Source organism: Teleopsis dalmanni, chromosome X (assembly GCF_002237135.1).
Source record: "Teleopsis dalmanni isolate 2A chromosome X, ASM223713v2, whole genome shotgun sequence".
NCBI classification, from domain to species: Eukaryota; Metazoa; Arthropoda; class Insecta; order Diptera; family Diopsidae; genus Teleopsis; species Teleopsis dalmanni.
The window spans coordinates 13,466,129-13,481,180 of NC_051848.1; the positions used below are offsets into that span (position 1 = coordinate 13,466,129).

Consider the following 15,052-nt stretch of genomic DNA (forward strand, 5'->3'; position numbering starts at 1 on the left):
ATTTATTAAAGCGTGGTTATTAGGTATTAGGTTATGCTGGCAGACGAAAAAAGCCACGCGTAGGCCATTAAGGTCCATTGCTATACCAGATCAGAGTCTTAAATTTTTTTTTTAGATATTATTTTGGTTACTAAGTATTATATAAAATATATACGAAATGCAAGGACAGATATAATATTTTATTTTCATAATAGTATTTATAAATCTTTCACAGAAACGTTCTTCCTTAGTTTTGCTAATAACCTTCATGTATCGAATATTCTCCTAAATGTTTTGATAAAGTTATTTATAATGCTCAAAAATTTGTTTATTTTGATGACTACAAAAGTAATTAAATATAATTTATAACATAAATGTAACATTTCATAAAATTGAATGAAATTGAATAAATTGTATCGATATATTTCTATAATTGGTTACTCAGTCTGCATAGAGTGTTGAAGAGTTTACATACAGGTTTTTTTTTATCAAAACGATACATCACTAGCGAGTGACGTTACGATCTCTAAGCAAGAAACCGTTAAACGTCAATTTTGAAAATAAATAAAGGCTAAGAGCAGTGCAAGGGAGTGTGATGAAATTATATTGGCACATGTTATTGTAATTATGCAGTAATCTTCTTTAATGTGTTCTGTACAATGTTTCTCATAAAGTATATTTTTATAATTTATTTACTAAGCACACGATTGAATGTAAGTTTACAAAGAATGATTTTCTTTTTTTTTATTAAATGCAGCACAAACTTTGTTTTTTTTTGTTAAGCATGCAAAATCTGTCAATGCGGCAGGTCCAGTCATATCGAATGCGACGAGTGCTGTACAAATGCCACAAGATGCAACCGATGCCGTCAAATGTGATAAAAATTCCAATTCGACTAGATCGCCTCCGCTTAAAATAAATCTGCCATTCATGGATATGACTGTGGAAAATGAACGAAATTTGATTGTAATGCAAGAGCAGGACATGCACAGCTTGTACGTACTCCACGGACATGAACTGTTTCACTTAGTTGTTGGCCAGAAAGAAAAACGTATATCACGTGTTGCTTTTTTGTCAGGTAGTGTAGAGCAATTGGAGCCCTTGGATGCAACGGTGTGTTTGTACAAAAAATTTTAAAAAAAATATTACACAAATATATAGTTTTTATTTTTAAAGGTTATCACATGGCATAAATATCTGATAATAGCTGTTGCTCTTGCTGATTTCGTGGAGATTTACGGTATTCCATTAGCAAATATACAAAGCGAAAGTGATAATGCAAAAAACAACAATAGTAGTGTTGACAGTTCATTACAATATGAGCCAATACAACAATTAACTGTGTTTGGAAAATATCGAAAAGCGTTTCTGATTGAGCCTCAGAAGGATTCAATAATGTTTATTTTAATTACAAATACAACTAGATTAAATGGAATCGTGCGGTAAATTATAAAAAAAAAGTTTTTACAAAAACAAATGCAAAATAAAAAAATGTTCATTCCTATAGTACTTTTGTTTGGCAAGAATCATATTTCGATCCAATAGAAGAGCTGCCTTTACCACCTGCACAAAAGCTTTTTGTAGTGGGCACGTTTCCAAAATATTTTATAACTGGCAAAACACTTAAACACCAACCAAAGGTATGTTTTGACTAAGTTTTAATTATTTTTTGGGTTGATAACATTTGGTTAATGTGTTAATTTTAGACTATTCTTAACATTTACGAAATCGAGCAGAATGACATGCACCTACGTAAATCCCAGGTCCTAACTGTAAATTCTCGTTCAGTCCTCGCTACTACCTATCGTAGCAATAATTTCATCGTTGCTTGCTCACGTGAGCAAAAGAAATGTCCTACTTTTCGCATGAAGGATGGACAATTTAACGTCTTCAAATCGTATGTAAGTGCGGAACTGAAATTCGATAAATTAGTTGGTGGTTTGAATTTTCTTGTGGCAGCGCGTCTTAATGAAATTTTAATCTATACAAATATCTACTTAAATTGTTATAGTACTTTTATAACCAATGAAACCGATATTACCACTATAATTACTCATACTAATAATCATGATGAAAACTATTTGATACTGGTCTACAAACGACCACTTCATACTCTAATACGCATGATACATACTGAAACCAATGACGGGCAAGTTTTAGGAAAAACATCGGTTAATGCCACAGATATTGAAGGTATGTTTTGATATTGTAGGTATACTTTCTGAAATAATATCGTTAAATTTTTATATTTTATTAGATATAGATGAAAAGCTTGAACATCAGCACGTCTTTGAAGACACTATCGGTAGACTGCGAAGCTTATTGTTGAGACGAAGAGCTGCAATGAATGTATTTCGAAGAGTGGCTTCAGTAACACAATTTAATTTAACTGAGCTTAAAGTTAATAATACGGTTAAAATAAATACTGGTCATATCAATGTAATAAAGATAGTAGATGAAAATCTTATCACTCCATCGCAGTTGTTGAAACGTGCACAACAGATGACTGAAGATTATGTGAAGTCCAGAAAACCGCGTTCTGTTAATATATCGCAGAATGATAGTGTAGTATCCTTTAAGTTTCTGAAAGTTAAAAACATAACAGTAGAAAATCTATTGTATGAAGGCGATTTACTAGAAGGTGGGTAAAAATTAGCAATTAGATCTGTTGTTGTTATAAACCATGTTGAGTAAGACCGAGCAACACTTCCTCGTTTGAATAGACGAGTGCCTCTGAGACGTAGTCACCCAATTTGTTGTCAACAGATGGCCTTACTACAAACATATATTTTTAAAAAATCCTGTTTATTTTCGAAAAAACACTTCGTAAGACGTTTTTTTTAGTTTGTAACTTATTATTTTTGTTTTACCTTAAAAATATCATCACTATTATTTTGAATTTACAATTTTTTTTTTAATTTCAAATTTTGTGAAAGAATTAAGAGAGAGTAGAGGTTTAAACAATGTAATTTTTGTTATCGCTTAATGATTCTGTTAAAAAAAAAAAGGAAATTATCATTCTTACCATTATAATTAGGCATTTTATATTTTAAATATTGAATGTTTATTAATTTAAATTTTTTCATATACATTAATTTTTTAAAGGTTTTTCTTTGGACAACAGCACAGGAGTGCCAATATTGTCAGTTAAACCACATATTACTACAAAAAATATAAATTCGCCAATATATAAATGTGAAAAGCATAACATAGATCTAACACAAGGCAAAGATAGTAACAGTACTGTTCTCAAAACACGTAAATTAAATGTTAAGACTATTAATGGTATACCGTGGTCAACTTTATATGATTCATTTTTCTTAAAAAATCGTGACACTAAAATCGATGGACAACTAACTTTTCAGGGAAAAACGAAAGTAGTAAATTTGTGGACGGAAACTATAAACGGTTTAGTTACGGATGACTTATTTAATTTAAAACACCCCCAAGTAGTGAATTCTAATATTACTATATCTAGGTTTCTAGTCAAAAATTTAACAGCTGAAAAAGTGAATGGCTTGGATTTTGCAGAAGATATTGTTTTTCGTGGCAGAGATACTTTAATAGAAAGTTAGTTTGATACGTTAACAATTTCAATAAAGTTAATAACTATTAAATTTTCTTAGCACCTGTACGAATAAATCAAGTGGAGATAACCGGAAACTTGTATATAGCAGATAATAAGCAGCCTGTGGTCGACGAAATTATATTGCAACAATATTATACCAAAAAAGTTACGATAAATGGTTCGCTGACCATAAATAATTTAAATACAGACTTTGGGAATACTACCAAAATATTTGTGGACGGAAAACCTCTATCTAGAGAAATCATCGAAAAGACATATTTTTTGCATAACCAAGATCAGGTATAGATATTTTGTAGCGATTCTCCGATAAATGCGTTCATAAAAATGTTACGATCTTAGCCGGATCAAGGTATCAAGAAATTTGATTTTGTCTTCTTTGCTTATGACTAAATTTATGGCTCATTAAAGAGTGAAAACTCAGCTCTATATTAAAGTTTCAAAGCGTTCGAACATTATGGTGTTCGAATATACTGTTTTTCAGATATTTAGATCGAGCATGTAATATATTCGAAAATGTTCAAATTACTCGGATAGTTCATTTGATTTACACAAATAGATGTAAGACCATATAAAGGTGTTCGATCCTTTTTTGAGTGGCTTGCCATGCTCAAAAACAATGCCAAATATTCAAGAAATAACATTTTTGGAAGTTTACTAAATGTATAGCTTTCAACGGCGCTATACATTTGCATGTCATGCGTCATAACTTTAGTCGATCATTAAAATGTTTGAAGTTTTGAACAGTTTTAATAATATTTGATGCACTGCTGTATATGTATAAGCTAAAAATAATGTGATTTATTCTTCTTTAATAGATTTTTGACACACCAGTTGTATTTGGTAATGCCAAAGTCACAGTTCCACATTTAGAGACAAAGTATTTAAACAACCACCCAGTACATGATCATCTACTTAGAAGCGAGCAGCCTGATAGTAAAAAACCATATCATATTGTTTTTATGTCAGCAATTGTTAATGGAAATATAACTTATAATAGCAGCGATTCAAGAATTTCAAAGCTTGATAAGCAATCGATACGTTACGGAGAATCAGCAAATATAACAGGTCACAAAATTTTTGAGGCACCTGTAACAGTGGACCATTTGCTTACATTGAAACTGAATGAATTGCCGGTTGAGGAATTGGTTTTGGATTCCCAACTAGAAAATAATTTTACTTTGGGCGGTGTGAAAAGTTTTGAAAAAGTGACTGTGCTAAATGATGTTTACATTGAGAAAGAACTTAATACAAATTACTTAAATAATGTACCATTAGATAATTTGTTAAGTTATGATTACTATATGGACAAGGTATTCGTTCCTCATGATTTAAACGTGTCTAACATTGTATTTCACAAATTAAATGATGTACCCTTTGACGACATATTTAATAAGTTTCATGTGAAAGATGATCAGCTCGTGTTACACAAAGACTTAATAGTTGAAGGAAACGTGGAGTTTGTTGAGAATCTTGAGGTCTCTTTCATAAACAATATCGATTGGGAATCTTATAGTCAGAGTCTTGTACGTGTTAATGAAAACGCAGTTTTATATGGACAAAAAAGATTTTTAAGTGATGTGACGGTTACGGAATCATTTCAAACCCCAACTATAAATGGTGTCGACTTAGATGATGTTTTTAGTAAAATTTTGCTTAAATCTAAACCACAAATCATTACTGGTGCTTACAGCTTTTCTAACGCACAGTTCACAAATGTGGATGTACCTATAATAAATGATGTACCTACAGATGAGTTTATTGATATACGAGAAGAAAAAATAACTATTTTTAGTGACATTGTTGTGCCTATGGTTACTGTAAATGGAAATATGAGCGGGGAGTTTGATAACCCATTTAATTTATCAAACATTATAGATCGTGTGAAAGCATTACCAACGCGTCCATGGCGCAACTTAGTGGTACGGGGCAGCGCCAAATGGAACAAAACCACACCTCGCCATGAGAAACAATATGAACAATTATTATATTTGTACAAGAATGCAGTCAAGCGTTCAGCTGATCAGATTATAACTGGAAATGTAAAAATGAGTAATGTTTATATCAAGAAAATGAATACAAAATCAAATGTATTGCAGGATATTGACTTTGATTTTCTAACTAAAGACTGTCTGTATAAAAATAGTAATAAAACACAGCATGTGCTTGCTCCAAAAATATTTATTCAGCCGTTGGAAATGAAAAACGCAGTATGTAAGTCTTTACTTAACGTGAACTATGTGAATGGCGTTAATATCGCACTTTTCAATAGTTCTTTATATCGCAAATCAAGTGATTTACCAATTAGTGCGCCACTATATTTCAAGACCACACCTACTATAGAGCGCTTGAACGTGGAGGGTTTAGTCAATGGAAAACCAATTTCACAAATATATGAAATTTCTCATCCGATAATGCCACCAGTGTTTATACAAAATTTGACAGTCAATGGAACATTACAGATTATTAATACCACTGTAGATAATGTAGACTTCAATGATTTTCTTTCCACACGTGTATTGAAACCTGAAATTTCACCAGATATGTATGGCGCACTAGCATTTAAAAATTTGGTTCTGAGTCAAAATGTAAAAATAAAATCTATTAATAATTTTTCAATAAACAGTTTTGATCAATGTAAAAGTGAAAAACCACAAGAAATGACCGGAACTAAAATAATTGAAGGCGAAACACAGCTACTTGAACCTGTACACGTCCAGCGTTTAAATGGTAAGGACTCAGCTGAGAATTATAAGCTGACATTGTTTGCAAATAAATCCCATGATTTTGATTCGTTTAATATTGATGAGGCAACATTTAAAGGTAGTGGTATGCAAAGAAAACCAAATGATTTTGTTGGTGCAGCAGTCCCCGGTTTAGGTTCTATATCTAATACTATGGTTAGTTCTGTTGAGCAGAAAATGGCAGAAAAAACTACGGAACTCGAAAAAGTTGAAACTGCTACTGCAGAGGTGAATGAATTAAGTTCGTTTGTTGATGGTGCAGATACAAACGAGCTACCCTATTTAAGAAATTTAGGTTATGATTTACAGGCCAATGTATATTGGCATGCTGCTAATGAAACCATCGATAAACTGTTTCAGTTTGAACTAACGCGTCTGTCGTTTTGTGAACGTCAAATATTGCAAGTCCAAATCTCGAGCGCTACCAACAATGTATATCTGACAAACATAACCACAAAGTTAGTGACCACTACATCGTCTAAAGTAAGTATCAAGGCGGAAAATTATTGCGTTATTAAATATAAAAATATTAGGAGTAAAATCACCCTAACTACTCCACACTTCGTAGAAAAGTTTGGCATGAAAAAATTTGTAGAGAACGTGTTTATACATGGAGCCGAAGAAAATATATCGTTTGCTCTAATCCACGGCTTAAATGCCGACAGGAACATAAATGAGGTACGCGTATTGAAGATCGAAAAGTTGCAAAAGAGTCTAAAAGATTGGCAGACCATTAAGAATGGAATTGGTAGAGTGTTGAAATTTTTCCAACACAATAACCATACATTGCTGTTGAGTGCAGCGGTGGTAGATAAGCGGCGAGCACTGAGCATTTATGTGTTTATACCAGAAAAGGAAAAGTTCAGTCTGCTGCAAGTAATAAATGGTGAATATGATATCATAGAACCAGTAGTCTTATCAGAGAACACTTCGCATTTTATACTTTCCTGTCAACTATGTCAACGCGTTTTCATTTATGAATGGAAGTTAGCTAAGGGCACAAAATATGAGATACTTCAGGAGTTACAACTTGATTCACCGATCAACAAAATATTTACTTTTCACTTAGCAACTGATGGCGGATATTATCTGTTGATCCTGCCAAAGACTGGACTAGACCGTTATCATGTCTATAAGTACTCTTACATTCAAAACTGGGAGCATTACACTTCTATAGACTTTCATAATGTCAGCCTTGCTGTGCCACTCTCGAACAGTGCTTTGTCATCTAGCAATGCTGAACAACCATTGTTACTGTTATGTGACAGGAGTTCAGAGTGCAACATAGTCAAAGCTTATATTAAGGATGGAAAGGATTAGCAAATTTTGTAAATCATTAGTATCAACCATTTGTATATAAAACATGTAAATATATATAAATAGAAATTTTGTTAAGTTTGCACGATATTTTATGTAAATGTTTGATCAAACATTCAAAATGTGAATAACATTGGAAATTATAGCATTTTTATAATTTAAATTAAAAAGTTTGTGAAATTTAAATTGTGTTATTTTGTATTTCAAATAATATTTTTTTAATTGTCATATGAATATAATAGTTTTATATTTTATAATTATTTTAACGCATTGTTTTTATGTTGATTCTAAAAATCAATATAACATAAATTGGTATATTAAAATTAGGGCTAATTCAGGTTCTAAATTAGAGCATTTTTAAGTTAAAATCTTCTAATTTATGGTGCAATTGAACTGATCCACTAACTGAACCACAAATTGCATCACTAGCCAAACCAATCCCTTTCAAACTCTGAACAAAGGAAAGCGGCTAGATAAACCGATTTTTGAATCGAACCAATAGTTTGATCCATAGAACTGATATATTGAAACCTTCCTGATTAACACAGATAATACACTACTGAGAAATGCGACGGTATTGGAAAGAAATTTATATTTAAAGGTTGTCATTAATGTTTTTGACGTACAAGATGACAGATGCTTTTAATATTATCAACAACTGGTAGATAGATGGAATTAATTCGCTAAGTTCCGATCGCTAAGTTCCGCAAAGGGATTGTGTTTTTATACAAAATTATGTGAGTTTCTTGAATCTCAAGTGTTGTAAAATTTATTAGCTATAATGATTTCACTCGTAGTGGATTATTTCGTTAGTAGTCCACGGTTTACAAGACACTGATCAATGAGAGAGGATGGTAGATATGTGATAAGGTAGTAGCAAAGATAAGAAAATAGGCGAGTATGTTGAACTTGGCTTGGGTTCAGGTTGAGGAATCTAGTCACCTTTTGTTTGCATATTAAGTAGAGCTGCAGCTGGTACACACATTCGGAATAGACATATTTGTGCATGACAAGTAACTGTTAAGCACGAGGTTACACCCTGACCATAATTAGGTAAGAATCGCTTTTACTATATGGTAAAGATATCTTTTATTCTTAGATATATTAGGCGTGGATCTGACATTAAATAATCATAATCTAGAAGAAGATACTACCCCGGTGTGCACAGCGATCCTAAGAGCGACTGAGCTAGCGCCCCGGAACAACTTTCCTTCCCTGACGATTAATTGCCATTCGTTTCCTTCTAGAAAAGCCAGAAAGGCAGATGTGTGCATGCTTTGATACTTGTTGGTTATTGACTTTTCGCGACTTGATTCTGGAGTCTCAATAAATTAGTGAGAAAATTTAAAATCAAGCTTATTTAAATAAAACATTTAACGAAATTTTTTGTTGGAGGTAATGTAGTGCTAGAGGTATGAAGAGTATTTTCTAAAATAACAATTTCATCACATTTTTAATTTACTTAATCACACATGTTTAATAACTGCAGTTGCTAATAGAAGCCTGCTTCACGAGTAATGTGATTAACTTATTACCTAAAAGTCGGTTCAGTTTTACGGCCTGCTAGTTCTTTTAAGGAATTTTAAGGAAAAACTTATCCTTAACAAATAGAGACTTGGAAAGGTAAGATACTTAGGAATGGTGGGTAAATAAGCTACATTTTTTCCTTCTGCCTCTGGCCCATAATAATGATGTAGCCGTGCGCACACTTTGACATATTCGACTTTGCTGTTATCTCTTGCCTTCTCTTTTGTAGTGTTTAGTACGTATTTAATCGAATGAAAAAGTTAGCCCATAATTTTTAACTTGATGTTAAACTTCTGTCCCACATCTGGTAAGTTTGCCGACTAGAAATATTCAGATGGCCCAGAAATAGTATTCGGATAGTATACATTTTTAAATTATTTCAATTATCAACCATTGTTGAAGTTCATAAAGTTTACGGAATAAAAAGTTTTGAAGTGATTTTATTAAAATAATGAATTCTATCTTGTTTTATTTATAAAACAAATGTTTTACATATATTAAAATTTTTTACATAAGTTCTCTATAAATGACTAATCAAATCTTTGCGCGCCAATTGAGCATAGATTGTGCCGTGAGGTTTGTCGACCGGTATAAATACTTCATTATTGTCCCCTGGTACTACAGTTTGAAAAGGTTTTGTGTCAAAATTGAAGTAATGTTTATTTGGCATTGTCATTGAGATAACAGATATTTGTGGAATGACGTCGAGGGCTTCCTTCTCTGTCAAATATAAAGTATGCTGTACTGATGGTGAAGAAATGCCAACATTTGGATCACCAGCAAAATTTTTGATAATTATATTTTTAACGGTATTCCAGGATTGACAGAATTTTAAATTATCTGTGTGCGAGTACTCCCACGAGCAATCGACGACTGTACTAAATATGCGATCATATTGGTCGGGCAGTGAACGGTATTCGTCATTGACAAAGTTTACAAAAGAAGATTGCGTGGTTTTTAGCACACGTAAGCCCTTAATGCCACTTATTACTGTTTGTTTTGGATCTATAATAATAATTTCATTGAATTTTAATTTTATTGAATTCTATTCGATATTCGATAAGTTTTAATTAATAATTGATTACCATTTCTGCGCATTACTACGTCACAGTAACGTAGTGAGGTTGGTGTAAACACAAATGCATGGTTATGCTTTGGTCGATTGTTAAAGGAACTAAAGTTGCTGTCATTTATACCTGTAGTATCTGTGCAACCAGTTTCCTCCTGACATATCCGTTGCCAGGGATACTCATCAATATGTATATGCACTTCCTCAACATGCGAATACTTATTTAAAAAGTGTTTAGACAGTAAAAGAGCAAACTTTTCGGGATTCTCAATGCCGTGTTTCTTGGCTAGGAGATATACAGTATTTTTTTGCGAATCTGTTGCAACAATATCGGAATTATCGCCTGCAATATATTTACAAAACAAGAAAATGGGATTTCATTAATTAAACCAAAGTAAATTGAAACCTATGTGATTCTCTAACCCTGTAAATAGTCCTTTTTGCTGTATAGTTTCAGATGTGTACCGACTTCAAATTCTTTTATTGTATGCACTGGACCGTTTCTTTGAACATGTAATACCTTGACCGCATCTTTGCCGTATCCATGATCTGATATTTTGTACTGATAGGGTCCATCAAAGGATTGGCTTTGTTTTTGTTGTTCTTTAATAGTGGTGATGCTTTGCAATGGGCGTGCAAACATTTCGGAAATATATAAATTCAACACAACACTTGATAGCGATCCACACTCAGAATGTGACTGATATTTCAATGGATTATGAGAGCATTTTTATATTCACATTACTTTACGAAATACTCTTAAGTGTATCTGATAAAAAACCGTATATTGGTGGGAAGTGGAAAGTGGGAAGTGCATTAAAATCTTCTTAGATTTAAATTATCTTTGCGATAAAACTGGCAGTATTCATTGTATTTGGTTAGTAACAGCAAGTTATGACAATGAGATACATTATAAATACCTGTAATAATTTGGAGCATATGCGTTGACAAGAGAGGGGAAAGTTAAATGTTTCTAAATAATTTTTAAATGTATTTTTATATTTCAGGAAATAGTTCAAGCGGTGCCAGTGTTGCAGTTTTATTTACAAAACTTTGATTCAAAGTTTTGGTTTTCATGGCTTTGATAGCCATGAATTCCACAATCAACACTTGACTAATTCTCCTGCTGTAGTATATTAACGACCAGAGAGTACTGTATATATTTGTTATTCTATTTCTGAGGATTAAAGTCTTATATCTATTAACTATAATTTAGATAATAAGAGATTGTTTATGTTTAAATATTTAATTTTGCTATAGTTTCAACAAAATTATTTATTTATTTAATTTTGTGTCTTGTTTCATTTTTTGTATGCAATAAATACATAAATTTGTTATGATTTACTGTTGATATCTCAGAATCATATAGAACTATATTGTATTGTTCTTATCTATAATACTTAGTAAGTTTTCTCCACACAATACAGGGTGATTTAGCTAGTGCTCTAAAATTGTGAACCACAAACTATTCTGGTTTCTGCTGACATTAAGAGATTGAATGTTGCTATTTATTATTGGTCACGTCATTGAGTAATGTAAAAAAATAAATAATTTTTATAATTTGTGTGTCATTGATGACAGGCTCAGAATTTTCCGTCATTCGGTAGAGAGAATATGATTAGTTACAAAAAGATTACATATGTATATAAAAATTAGGCTTAGATAAAAACTAAACTTTACTGAAGAAAACAAAGAAGTTTGAGTATCCAATCTATGTATTGGCAGTGTGGAAATAATTTCATTTATTATTTAAAGACTAATTGAAGCTATTTAGAGTTTTTCAGCCGAGAAAAGTCACTACTGGCACGACATTCCAGGTAACCGTTGTAAGGTATCCTTCTTCAGAAGAACAAAGTTGAGGTTACTGGTGTGATATTTAACTGGTCATCATGGACTGCGTTATCATCTTAACAAAATGGGTCTGTCCGAAGAGATAGATTGTCGACTCTGCTTAGAAGCAGACAAGACTTTTAGTCACATTCTCTGCAACTGCCCAGCCTTGATCTGGGTTAGGAGGAGGTCACTGGGTCGGGAACTACTCTTCCCTTCTGATATTAGTAGGTCTTTAATAACCAATATTCTGGTTTTCATTCGGAAGGCGGAATGTCTTTTGTTCGGTTAGGCAGCACAAAATATCAACCATGGTTGCAGTGCTCCTCTCCGTTGGGAGTTAGTACCCTGTTTATTCCTATTCCTATCATAAACACTTTTCTGTTGAATGAGCAAGAAATCATTTTTATTGATACAAGCAGCAAGTTCTAGGGACAAGCACATTTATAGCCGTTATGGGCGTTCGAAGTACATGTTACTTGTTCGTAATGGGTTTAAAAAACTTTACATTTTCTTTAAAATAATTGCAGTATTGTGTGGAGCTAAGCTATAAAAAGGTACGGAAATATTAATGATCACAATGTCATCTAAAGATTCATTTTTGGTGTCTACAATAGAGCAGAACACATAAAGACATCCAAAAATTTAAAGTTCTCTATTATGAACATTTCACACGAAAACCTTTGAAATACATACAAAACATATCGAAGAGTAGTTATAGAAATATCTATATAGCCTGATAACCACAACATTATTGGTTAGTGTTTCGTTTATAGTCTTTGACAATTAAGTTCACATTACTAAAATTTCCGGTCATTTTATTCGTTCTTAATAAAAGCGCAGATTACATTTTCTGAAAGAATATTAATTAACGGATTAAGATTTTGGAGATTTTCTTTGAGGTTTTCTGCATATTATTATGATACATTGCTTCTTTTAGAGAGACAAGATCTACTGGCACTTTATTAGCTATTTGTTGATATAGTTGTGCATGTGTTTTAAGTTACCTGATTAACAGTTAACACCTAGAGTAATGATTTAATAAACAGCAAAAAATATTACTATTGGTTTGATTTTGTAGAACTCTCAAGTGACAAATTTTATTTTAAGATAAACTTGTTGCCCAAATTTAATATTATTTACCAATCTGAGATTGACAGAATTCGTCTTTATAAAAGTGAAATATAATTTCGAATACTAAGAAGAAGAACCGTTCGTAACGCTTTGAAAGCCGTGTTAATACACAAAAAAGTTAAAATTTAAAGCACTTATATTTTACCGATCGTAGGTTTGTTTTCGTTGCATGACTTTAACAGATATTACGATAGTCTTCATGGTATAAAAAGTTGACTAAAGTGAGTAAGTTGCCAGATTGCTGATTTGATGTTATTAATGGCGCTATTAACGGTATAACCCTGTTTACAGATGCAATAATAAGAATTATAAAAGCAGTAAGTACAAAAAATTTCCGAAATTGGCCTACGTGAGAAAATTGACGAATTCAAGTAAACACATAATTATATTTCACCAAGGTTTCATCCACATGGGTACTAAGTTTTAATACATACTCGTATGTGGTACATGAAGAATAAAATGCCATAATATTAATCGGTGTATTATATGGAAAGGTATAAACATATATATATATGGGGGTAATACATATTGTTTTATTGCACAATAATACTGAGTGTATTTACAAGATCTACATATGATCTATTTTGTTCTAAGTTCTTAGGAAGAAGATTGTTATTATAATTCTGCAACTAATTAAAAGTAAAAAAATTTCTTAATAGTATGTACTAACCGACAAGTCCCGTGTTTTTAGAATCTTTATTAGTAGAAGATATAGCCAAAGTTGGTAACAATTCTTCTCTTCAGATTAGTGTCAGAATAGGATCAAGTAATATTTGTTCTATCATTCTTCGATTTTCCCCTTTCAGTACATGAATTGCATCGGTTATATTGTTATCTCTATAGCGGATGTTAGTGTTCTGAGCTGGTAATTTCGGTTATTTTTCATCATAGGCAATCGAATCTTCTTAAATATGTACAAAGTTGTGAGACAGATTTATAATATGTAATACTTTTCCTATTTTTTTGGAAAAGTTCCTTAATTTCTGAACTATACAAAATGTTATTTTTATTGCATTTTTCATTACCTTATTTTGGATACAGTTTAAACCGGGCGTTTTTTTAAAATTAACCTTTTTCGCAGTTTTATAAAGATCTTTTCTCCAGTAGTCGTTTTTCAGCCACACCTGTTTCGGTTGTTGGTCTTTTATATTCGTTGAGTTCTTAGTTCTGAGTTCTTATTCTTTTGGAGACAACTCTTTTGTAGAAAGAAGATACGAGATGTAGAATATTGTTATTTTGGTCACTTGTAATATTAATTTTTAATAAATTATATATATTTTTATTGAATATAAAATGAAATATGACATCGACCTAAAATTGGAATCGGTGGAGAGATTTGTTAAAGAAGCCAAAAACTGGTCATAAGTTGAAGTGCCGATTATGTTGATAAGAAGACTTATTCATGTTTCAGGTGGTCGGAAATTTCTGATATAAATGTTGTTCATAATTCACCATCCCATAAAATATGATAACTCTTCTTCAAATAGTTAAAATAACATAAATTTTCGGTTGAAAAAATAATTTTAAAATATTTAAAACACGAAAACACAGTTTCTAAATGGTCGAAAAGTAGTTTCTATTTGCAGTACATATCATAATTTTTTTTTTGTTTATTGCGTATACAAATGGAATTTTTGCAAAAATATGGAAGTATTTCTTTAATAAATCATTTCCATTGTTTCATCGAAACTACGGTTAAAATGCCTATTAGATTTCTAGTAAATACGTTCACGTGGGGCAATCGCTCTCAATAACCACAGCCATTGGTGTGTATATGGGACACTCGTACAAGAGACATATTTGATATATGGAAGCTGCTAAAATTTTGTTAAAAGTATTTTTACATAAATTTTCATTGGCAACAAA

At 31.8% G+C, this 15,052-nt stretch overlaps 2 protein-coding genes across 2 annotated transcripts; one reads left to right on the forward strand and one right to left on the reverse strand.

Moving 5' to 3' along the window:
* Positions 1-560: 560 nt before the first annotated feature.
* Positions 561-7,761, forward strand: LOC119689146. Its single transcript, XM_038103905.1, has 9 exons — positions 561-692; positions 763-1,092; positions 1,156-1,421; positions 1,487-1,619; positions 1,686-2,172; positions 2,237-2,620; positions 3,085-3,549; positions 3,606-3,847; positions 4,384-7,761. The coding sequence occupies exons 1-9, from the start codon at positions 639-641 to the stop codon at positions 7,627-7,629; spliced, it is 5,607 nt and encodes a 1,868-aa protein (XP_037959833.1). The 5' UTR covers positions 561-638; the 3' UTR covers positions 7,630-7,761.
* Positions 7,762-9,619: 1,858 nt separating this feature from the next.
* Positions 9,620-10,930, reverse strand: LOC119662450 (uricase-like). The gene is made up of 3 exons (XM_038072072.1): positions 10,646-10,930; positions 10,239-10,565; positions 9,620-10,158 (listed from the first exon to the last, which is right to left on the reverse strand). Exons 1-3 carry the CDS (start codon positions 10,863-10,865, stop codon positions 9,674-9,676), a joined length of 1,032 nt encoding a protein of 343 aa, XP_037928000.1. The 5' UTR covers positions 10,866-10,930; the 3' UTR covers positions 9,620-9,673.
* Positions 10,931-15,052: the final 4,122 nt, after the last annotated feature.